Source organism: Salvia splendens, chromosome 14, assembly GCF_004379255.2.
Source record: "Salvia splendens isolate huo1 chromosome 14, SspV2, whole genome shotgun sequence".
In the NCBI taxonomy this organism is placed as follows: Eukaryota; Viridiplantae; Streptophyta; class Magnoliopsida; order Lamiales; family Lamiaceae; genus Salvia; species Salvia splendens.
This window is the reverse complement of record NC_056045.1, coordinates 19,445,650-19,457,135: the sequence shown is the minus strand read 5'-3', so window position 1 is coordinate 19,457,135 and position 11,486 is coordinate 19,445,650. Positions and strand designations below refer to the sequence as shown.

At 32.4% G+C, this 11,486-nt stretch overlaps 1 protein-coding gene across 1 annotated transcript; it reads right to left on the bottom strand.

Moving 5' to 3' along the window:
- Positions 1-3,895: 3,895 nt before the first annotated feature.
- On the bottom strand, positions 3,896-6,950 carry LOC121763305. Its single transcript, XM_042159300.1, has 6 exons — positions 6,457-6,950; positions 5,701-5,936; positions 5,359-5,617; positions 4,663-4,842; positions 4,418-4,573; positions 3,896-4,333 (listed from the first exon to the last, which is right to left on the bottom strand). Exons 1-6 carry the CDS (start codon positions 6,484-6,486, stop codon positions 4,160-4,162), a joined length of 1,035 nt encoding a protein of 344 aa, XP_042015234.1. The 5' UTR covers positions 6,487-6,950; the 3' UTR covers positions 3,896-4,159.
- Between the last annotated feature and the right edge of the window lie 4,536 nt (positions 6,951-11,486).

The following is an 11,486-nucleotide window of genomic DNA, read 5'->3' as shown; positions in this document are numbered from 1 at the left end:
CATTCGGGTTTCAGTTCGGTTTTTTGCCAAAACCGAACCAAAACCGAAAAATCGAATTTAGTTCAAAATCTAAACCGAACCGAACCCGAAAAACAGAAAAACCGAAACCGAAAAACTGAAAACCGAACTTAAAAAACCGAAAACCCGAACAAAACCGAAAAACCCGAAAAAAAATCGAAAAACCTGAAAAAATAAATATAATATAAATATATATTTATATATGTGTATTTTATTTTATTTTATATATACTAATAGAATATTTATATATAATATAAAATTAATAATACATATAATATATATTATATAGTAGAATATATTAAAGAATATATATATATATATTATATATAATATAATATATTAAATTAATGGAATATATATAATTCGGTTTTTCGATTTTTCGGTTTTTTTCTTCGTCCGAACCGAAAAACCGAAATTTTTTTATTTTCAAAACCGAACCGAACCGAACCGAAAAACTGAAAAAACCGAACCGAATTTCAAAATTTCGGTTTGGTTCGGTTCGGATATTCGGTTTTCGATTTTTTTGCTCACCCCTAAAAATATCATACCCAATACCCGACCCGTATATGAATTCGGGTACCCTAATACCCGATGCGGGTACCCTAACCCAACTAATCGAGTATCCGTAAACCCGAAATTTTATATTTCAAATTTATTCTTTTATATAAATTATATTGTGATAAGAATCGAAATTATTAAAAATAACAAAATACTACTACTATTTATTGACTATTATTAAAAGTCTAAACTTCAATTTTAAATTTTTAATATTTTAGCTTTCTCTAAATTTCTAACATATATATAAAATAGACATTAGACAAATAATCAAATATACACTACTTAATTTTAAAATAAAGAAATTATTGGCGTAAATTGAAACATAAAAGAGGTTAAATAAATTTACCCTAGATTTACCCTATGGGCCTATGGCCCTATACTAAATAAAAATATTTATCACAAATACATAATTAATCAGGTTTAATCGGGTATTAGTCGGGTACCCTAATACGGTTTTCGGGTACCCTAAACTCGAAAAATTCTAACATTAACTATCCAAACCCGTACCCGAACCCATAATTTCATGTTTCGGGTACCCAAAACCCGTAGGGTATTGGTAGGGGTCGGGTATACCCGAAACCCGCAGATTAAATTTGCAGGCCTATACATAATGTCAAAAATATGTGTATTTTTAATCATGTATATTATATGTATATAAGTGGAGTACAATTTCAATAGGACCATTTTATCTTGCAATGCCTTATTAATGTGTAGATTATGAACACAAAATAATCAAAATTTCCATCATCTATTTTTTCATCGAATTGACCACAATTTGCCTTAGTTTTGTACTCCATATATATAGTCACACTAGGCTAAAAAACTCTACGTTAGATGATAACACATATAACTCTATCTGAACCACCGTAAACTCTAACTAACTTTATGAGGTGCGTTGAAGGCTATACCTTTTGAAGTTTCTCTTTTAACCTATAAGTATACCTAAACTTTGAGAATGAAGAACACAACACAAACTAATTTTTATCTGTCTCAAAGTTCCCTTGCATCCTTCAATTAGTGTATAAGAAGTTCGTTTAGATGCCAAACGAATTTAAGGTGCTTCTACACGCTGGAAGGAAGTCGTAATATTTTTGGGACAATACGCCTATCCAAAAGCACTGGCCATGACATAATTTTTCTTACGAAAGAGGGATTTCCTCGACTCGACTTACAATTGATTTGTTGTAATTCCCATTTCATTTTCATTATTCATTTCCTTCGATTATAATAGTAAGATTACGACATGTATACGAACCTCGGATTTCTCCCATATTTCAACTACTAAAATTGCAGGCCATATGGTTGTGTCGAGTCTCATATTCATGTAATGGTTGGCCAGGGTGAAGCATACGAGAATCTTTGGACCTACACTTTTCAATCATATAAATACCCACCAAAATAAGTTAAAACTACAACCAAACTAGTCTCTCGTCTCTTGCAACATATTCATTGTGATGGGCAAAGCTTTTGTTTTCTTGATGATGGTGGCCATTCTAGGATTCCTATTTGTATGTAGTGAAGGACGAATCTTGGTTAAAAGAAAAGGTTTGCAAGCTTCAAAGATGAGATACAAGGACGCAAATGAGGATTATTTTCGACCTACCACACCGGGTCATAGTCCCGGTATAGGCCACTCTACGCGTGACTGAATCATTTTTTGTATCTACTCATTCACATTCAGCTTCATCTTTTCTTTCTAATTTGTAAATTTCGATTCTACTTTACTTCACCATGTTTTTATTTATGGAGTTTGATTTTTTTTTGCTTTGGCAGAGTTGAAGCACTTTGATGCATGATTGATATATAAATAAAATCCTTTTTATTGCTCTAATTAACAACTATTTTTTATTTTTGCATTGCGAAGATCTACTGCAGATTGTGCATCTTCTTTGTTGACTGTGTTAATGTCAAGGTTCAAATTCAAGAGTAGAATTTTTTTTATTTTTATGAATGTATATGACTTTATTCTAATCCTGAATTCATTTTGCATCAACTTCTATCTTATGTAGTTATAACACTAGGAAATTGATACAGATTCTTACCTTTATATAATTATGTAATTTCGTAATTGGTGCCCAAAACCAATTTGGGTGTAGCATAGTTAATCTTTGGACCACGAAAGAATAGTTTGTTTGATTACTCCAAAACCTAACTAATTAAAGGTACAAATTAATTGTCTAAAAGAATCGATTTTAGTTAAGATATTTTGGCACACGCATGACCATGCATGCTTTGAAGAAGAGTGTTTTCTTTTGTTTCCAAGTTTTTTGGGAGGGAAGTTGAAAACATGGTTCTTGAATCTTCTACAATTCGTAAATCTAGTTCATCGAAAATAAATGATTTCGGGAGTTAGACACTCTTGAATTATTGTCCTGCCAAAAGAAGAAGTATATATAATTGAATGAATATAACTATGGGTTTTATCTTTTGTTTGAATTATTTAGGAGGGGAGGGTTCTGATTAAACGTTTATATTTATAAGAGGAACCAACATACCAACACCAACAAAAAAACAGATAGCTCACTCAAAGATAAAGCTGCAAAACCTGGAGATTATTCTCCAGTTCGTCCGAGCTATGGGTTTTATCTTTTGTTTGACCATCTCCTCAATTCATTTAACTTTTCGAGAACTTGTTCACACCAACCCCAAGTACATTAGCCAAGCTGCCAGAAAAGTTTCTTTTTTTTTTCAAAATCTCAATTTGGATTAAAGCCTTGAAATATCACCTTATTATTCCGGATATTCCAAATGGACCATGTAATGACATAAAACAACGACATCTAAATCTTTCTATCAAACTTTACGAATGGCGCCCCAATCCAAAAGATGGATGGGACTTGCCTTTGCTTGGTTTGAGAGACAGTAAGAGAAGTCCCATTAGTGATACCAGTAGTAGCACAAGCGGCTGGAGAATCAACTTTAAAAATAAGATGATCAATGGTTTCACTTTTATCGACAAAACATCTGATTACAATTTTGCACTAATAAGGACATTTTACTCTCAAAAGAAAAAATTATGATTATTCATCTCGGATTGAGTTGTGAGATTGAATCTTATGAACCAAAAATGCTACATATTTAATCTCGGGATACAATCTTGCAAACCGAACACCCCCATAAGAGTTTATCATCAAACTCCATCAGATTACTCAATATATACAGGCACGCAATCTAGTGTTGTGCGGGCCGTCTACATCCGCAACAACACATTCAGTCGTGTCCGCCCCTAACTCGGCATCATGCCGTTGTCCACAAAAGCAGTTGCCTTACGAGTGCCCTAATAATAAACACCAGTAAGAAAAATACGCGCTACAGTTGAAACTATTCGATGATATGAAATCGATTGATCTCTCTTTTGGTTCGGTTCGGTTCATATCATCAATGTTTATGCACAAATTACAGACCTATACATCATGTGGAAAATATAACCAAAATGAACAGAAAAACAAAGAAAAGGCTAAGTGAAACTAGAGATAAAAACTTGGATTGGACAGAGATCAACATTGCATTGATCACCCGATAAACTTTGTGGCATCCGGCCGAAAAATGTGCAGCTTCTATCAGTCATCAATGGCCTCTAACCCTAATTACTGTAGTCAGCGTGGAGGAAGCTCTCGTATACTGTTCCTCGTAGAATCTTGTCGGCGTCATCCCAATTCTTGATATGCTCCGACAATGATCCTCGGTGTATCTTCACCTGTCGACTGCTTAAATCCATTACTGGCAGCCCGAGAAATCTTTGAACATCCATCAGTTTCTGCAGTAGAAGGAGAATGCATTTACGAACCATTATTTCGTGACAAGTCTAGAAAACCAATGTGAAGATAAAATAGCAACTTACGGTTTGATTCTTTATGAGATCCTCGTAGTACAAGATCATATGCCTTGTGCGGCTGAAATGCTCCAGCGTCTCCAAGACCATCTTCTCCATGACCTTTAAATCATTCACCAACGACGTTGTGTTGATTTCCGGTTTATATTTTGAGAGAGTGTCAGCCTACAATAAGCAGATCAAGGGATTAGACACCGTACGCACATATAGTTGGTTGGATAGGAGTTGAATGACGCAAGTGGCTCCGTACATACCTCTTCATGTGAGTGCACATGAGATTTGTGCATCCCATTTAGGAGTTTAGCATAACGATCGTAAGAATTAGCAAGAACAGAAACCATTCGCCTCAGCAGATTTCTCCGCACAAGGAAGATTACAGAAACGCCTCTATCATTGAAGTAATCTGCAATATCCTTATGGTACGCCATCAAACCCTGCATCAGCAGTAAAGTGAAAGTTACATATGTTACAAAAGACAAAGCCTTGAAAACGAAGCACTAAGGAAAAATTTGCAAAGCTATCTGATTTCTAATTTTGTGAAACGAAGCATGATAACATGAAGAAACTTTACTACTAACTAAAGGCTTTCTTGCCATAAATTACTTTAGTTTAGGGATCATATGGAGCCTAACAAGTTTTTCGTATTACATTCCCAGACAGGGATGCTTCCTCGAATTTAAGTAACCCTCTAATACTGGAAATAATAAGATAATCATCAAGTTAGTGCTATTTACGAGTTGTAGTTTCTTGTTCTTACACCTGAGGGTTAATTGTGCTATGGAGTGTTTCAAGTTACCATACGAACTAGATCAGTTGATCTTCACAGTTCACTCCCTTTATCTTGTCGTTGGAAGCAAAAAGCATAGTTTATTTCCAGGGAATCTTTGGAGTTTCCTAAACAGATAAAGATGCATATAATGGCTCTGTGCTTTGAACCATTCTTATCTCACCTGGTTAAGCATCCACTTGAAGCCGACCGCGGCTGAGCACTCATTCTTGGAGGCACTTGTGAACATGTCCAAATTGTAGACTCTATCCAGAGTCGAGAGAATTGAAGAGGCATTGCTTCTCCTTTCTTTAACAGAAAATATCTCCCCATTCGAGCTTACATTGGTGTGGTTGTTCAACAATGTCTCGAACCATCCGCTTCCAGATCTTTGCATCGATAAAATAGCAAAAAGCCGCACTGGATTATTAGCACATTCGGCCCTGCCATAAAATTAAAGAACACTCATATTTTACACATTCCATAATAGCAAAGCTGGTATTTAAACACATGTGTGGATACTTGCCTGCTAAACGAAGTGGGCTTTGGGTAGTGCAAGAATGGAGTTTGAGACCTATCGACGGCGTCATCATGACAATGCCTCTGACTAACTTCGACGTTGTGGAACTTGGTACTTGTATGAATATTAGTTTGTTTTAAACAGACTGAACAGATGTAAACACCACAGGCCATAGCAAATACTAAAACAAGCATCCGCAACGAAGCTGGAGATTTCTTGGGAGGTTTTATGATTATGGAATCCTGTCATTAGCAAATGGAAATGATGAGTACAGTAATACACAAACAACTTTGTGATTGAATTAATCAAACCTTTACCTCTTCCTACCATCTCCCAATAAATGGAAAATGGAAAATCAATTTACTAAAATGATGTAATATAAATGCACAGGTAGAAAGAGGAAAAACAACCCTATTTTACAGGAATGAACCCAAATTGAAAGATAAAAGTTAAAACACTCCAACCCCATTGCAGGCCACCACAAAATTTAAATTTCAAACAACATTTCAAGATTTCTCAGAAGCCAAACTACATAAAACCTAAAGCTCAAAACCTCATTTAGTACTAACATTAAAAACCCTACTAATCATTGAAGTCAAAGCTTTGAATTCAGATATAAGAGCAAGAAAAAACACAGAAAAATTCAAACTTTCCTCTACAAAACTACAATATGCTACTTTAACTTAAACAAATCCACCAAAAGAAGAAGAGAAAAAAACAAAAACAAAAACAAAAAACCAAAATAAGGAAGAAAAATCAAACCTTGGTGAAAAGACAGATTTCCTCGGCCATAGCAACCAATTCCCCCCAAGAATGAAGAGAAACCAGAAGGGCTCTTCTGAAAGAGCTCAGATTTTTTCAACCATCACCAAGAACAGATTTTTATAATATCTAGAAACAATGCATTACATTATATATATATATATATATATATATATATATAAAAGAAGAAGAGATTTTAATTTTCAAGGGTAGTTGAGTTGAGTGAGCGGCAGAATGAGGAGGTGGAGCTCCTTGTTAAGAACAAAAATAATAAAGACAAACGCTCTTTCCGCTGCTGCTATCTTTTTTCCTTCTTCTTCTCCGTTTTTTTTTTACAACGCAGAATCTGGCACAAAGAGTGTGTGTTTGTCTGTGTGGGAATTTTGATGTGTGTGTGGCTAGATTTTTGGTTTTGTAATGTGGAAGAAGAGTCTCACTTAATTTGAGAAACAGCCATAGTTGTTCGATTTCAGGCGTGCAAATTGGTAAAGCTGACGACACCTTATTGTTTTTAATATTTAAATCTTAGTTATGACTTTTGTTTTGGTCCACAATGAATTGTTCTACTTCTATTCAATGATATACGTATATTCGATTATTTTATGTGGAAAAGAAGAAGCTTCTTTTGGAAATACTCACTTCTTTCCTTCAAAAATAACAGTAGTTTTTACCATTTTGATTCATCCCCTAAATTTGTCAATTTATATTTTTAGTATTTTTTTTCTTTGGAGTTCATTCTCAATTAGTAACCGGAGTCTTTTAAGGCCGGATCCGAATCTTTCCAAGCCTAATCAAGGCATCTAGGTTTCGATATCACTTGTTAGGATCGTCGATGGCATATAAGTTTGATTTAAGGCTAAGTTTGCATAAATCAAAAGGTCTCAAACTAATTGAAATTAGACAATACTTTTTTCCAACGTCTCTCATTCTTCGATGTGAAATGGATTTGCAATCCAACGGATACAACTAAATACAATTCAACTTTAATTTTTTCTTTAAAATAACACAACAAAAAATAATACGGAGTACTAGTTTGTTGTTAATTTGTAAACCTTTTTTACTTGTGTCAAATCAAAATATAGGTAATTGAACTTTGTTTAAAAAATCAGACGAACTTATCAAAGCAAAAGTTGTTGCAAAATCAAAAAAATGCCCAACTTTCAAATTTTTTGTACCCGATTAAACAACTTTGAATACATGCATCAGATAATTGAATATTTTTGCCACATCTCTTGTCATTGCGACGATGATGAAAAAACTAAAAATTAGATTTGAGGAATATAATTTGTACTTATACTTATCATTTTGTATCAATTCTATTGAGCAATATCATTCTTACTTGTATTCAATATCATTTTTATTGAACTTAATATCATTTTCTTTATTGAACAATATTGTTCTTACTTGTATTCAATATCATTTTGTATCGAACTCAGTATCATTTTCTTTATTGAGCAGTATTATATGTACATGTATTTGATAGTATCATTTTATATCGAAGTCATTATCATTTTCTCTATTGAGCAATATTTTTGTATCGAACTCAGTATCATTTTATTAAGAACATAATATTATTGTTCCATGCAATTAAAAAAGTTATGTAAAATTAAAAATATTGAATTATTTTAAGTGAGATCAATTGATTTTCACATAGGATTTGAGAGGAATAGCCATTTGAGATCTTATATTCAAATCATCAAATGTCAAAAATTATCATTTTCATTTCAAAATTAAGAAAAAGGAGACATTAATTATAGCTACTAAATTCCAAGAATATGACGTGGTTCAAATTCAATTATTAGTTAATATAAAAAATGTGGGTTATCATTTGATTCCAATCCATATAAATTAATAACTATTAATAACAATGCAAAAAAAGAAAAAAAAAACTTGATATTGCTTAGACCCTTTTCGACGACTGCATCTTTTACGATTATGATACCTTTGAATTTACCAGCCTTTTTAAGGTCTACTAAATTAGATTTGTTTTAAAACAAAGGCCGAATTAATAGAGCTTTGCGATGAAGAACAAAGCACTAAAAATTTAGTACTGTGACATTACAAGCAAGAGTGCATTATTTTGAAAATGAGAAAAATGAAAAATTTATTCATTCATTCACGTGGCAAAATATAAAAGATGCTTGCTAGTGGATTCTCATCTGTAACTAAACGACTATCACTTTCCGACAATAATATACTGTGATTCAGAAATTCATGGAGGATTAAAAATCATGCAAGTGCTTTTTGTGTGGGAAAAGGATGCTTTTCTCATTAACAATTCTCTTTATCGGATTTTTATATTTCCACTTTGCATTTCATGTTTAATTAGATTTAATTATATTAACAGCACAAAAGTGGTACTCTCCGTTCCTCTATAGTAAAAGCGTTTCTTTTCTGCACGGGATTTAAGAAAAGTTGTGTTAAGTGAATTAAGTAAATGAATAATAAAGTACAAAAGGAAAAAAAGTATAGAGATGAAGAGAGAATAAAATAAGAAAGAGTAAAGTAAGAGAAACGAAAAGTTGTTGCTACAAAGGGACGGAGGGAGTATGATTTTTAGCGCACTTAAGAATTGTTTTAATAAAAATGAGTTAATTTCTTTAAAATTGAGATTTTTGTGTAAAGTTACAAATTTGACCCAAAATAGAAAGAGCGAAATACTATAAAAATATGGGCAATTAATATGACACGAGAATTAACACAAAATTGGTACAGTAAGAGAGAAGAAGAGAAGAGTTGTTAAGGAAGTGTTAATGGATAGTGAGACGCACATAATTAGTAGTAATGTTTAATGGTGGTATAAGTTGTAAAAAAGTTGATGTATAAGGGTAATAAATTGTGATAACTTTTTAAAAAGGGAATGCACATATTTTTGTGGGACGAATGAAAATGGAAAGTGCACATATTTTTATGGACGAAGAGAGCATAAAATTTAGTATTCAATATAAACAGAAATTGAAGTTTACAACTATAATAGAAATTTGGTACTAGCTATTTATGCAATTAAGTTATATAGTGGGCGGCAATCGATTTGCATGAAAATACTGAATATAAGTATATGGTGGTGTGGCTGCAATTTGTTGAAAAAGTAAAACACACTCACTAGAATAGAAGGTCATTATGGCCACAAGCATTATGAAGAGCATGCACATAGACTTAGTGTTTAGTTATATACTACTCCCTCTGTTCCATAGCAATGGAGACGTTTCTTTTCGACACGGAGATTAAGAAAAATTGTGTTCGGTGAGTTAAGTAAATGGAGAATAAAGTGGAAAATGAAAAGATTGAGAGATGAAGAGAGAAAAAAGTAAGAGAGAGTAAAGTAGATGTGGAAAAATGTGTTGATTTTTATTAAAAAGATAAATGACTCTATTACTATGAAACATACTAAAATGGCAAAATGACTCTATTACTATGGAACGAAGGGAGTACTATTCTTATATATGCTTCTAATTCACGATATCTTCTTGTTTCCATAATTATGCGGCTATCATCAAGTATTTTTAGAGCTCAAGTCTCCACTTTGTTGTTATATATACATAATACATGTGTGTGTTTGCATTTTTGTATTTTAATTATTACTTGCATCCTGTACCTTTTGCATATTCGTGATGTTTAATGATGAAAAATTACTTTTCATTTTAAATATAATATTAAATGAAATGAAATATTCTATAGAGTAGAAAATGTATATAAGTACTAATTCCGGGTGTGAGTTAGGATTATTTCATTTTTTAAAATTTGTTATAAGTAGAGATTACGTAATTCCATGCGTCAGTTAAATTAGATACTACTATCATACAATAATTAAGTGCGATCTCCTGACAACTTCATCGAATTGATAATTTTTTAAATTTAATTACAATGCCATTTGTACGTTCCTAGATTTGAATTGTCAAAGTCGGACACATAGGGATTTAATTAAGGGGGTGACATGACAACATCTGATTTTGAAAAATGCAACTCTATAGGTGTTAGTCACCCTTTACAATTGAAAAATAATACCAGTATTAATTGACAATTAAAAATTCATAAAGATGGAATAACTGAATGAGCTGTTTTATGATAATAATTTTAATAAGAAAAGTGAGTCTCGATTGTTGTAATAATAGACTTAATCGATATTTTGACTATTCTTGTATTTGAAGATTTTGGCAGAAATATAGATGTTATGTTTGTGGAAATGGGATAATTAATTAATAACGTAAATGCTACGGTACGCTACTATACACGACTGAAGTTTTAGGGCTCCGAGTGCGCCAAGCTTAGCTAAAACAGCATCATGACTTGCTTATTAAATAGCCACCTTATTTTCAATTGGATTTCTATGTGACCAAACCAATATAACTACAATTTGATAACGATTGCATAAAGCAAAGTGTTCAATAAGTCAACCCATATAACTACAATTTTCCAAGTGTCAGATATGAAGGTGATCCAATGCCCCTCGACTTGACATGTCCCTCCGTCCTAATATTTTGCCTAAACTTAATTTTAAAAAGTGTATAATCTTTTGAATATTCAAGATTATATAAGTTAATTGGTTCGTATTTGATTTTGAGATATTTCAAGGTATATGAAATATTTTGACTTTTGATAAATCATTAATTGTAATCTTTCTTAATTTATTGCTCACTCTATTTCTTAGGAATGATACTGATTTTAATATTTTATAATTTATTACTCACTCTAGAAAAATAATTGAAGTAGTATTACTGGATAATGGAATCTACATTTTTTTTATTGGTAGATAAATTTAAATTGTCGCGCCACAAAATATTCGAACTCGAGAGTTTTGGTCTCAGGCATTACCTCTCTACCGCTTGACCAACTTACACGCATTGGATTTACCTTTTTTTATAGTTAAATGAACATGAATTTAAAGGCCGCACCACGGAGAACTCGAACTCGAGACCTAAAGGTCTCAAGCATTATTAACCTCTCTACCTTATTAGTAGTATAATATGTGGTGAAAATGTTTTCAGAAATAGAAAGTAAACTAATTTTATGAGATAGACTAAAATGATAAA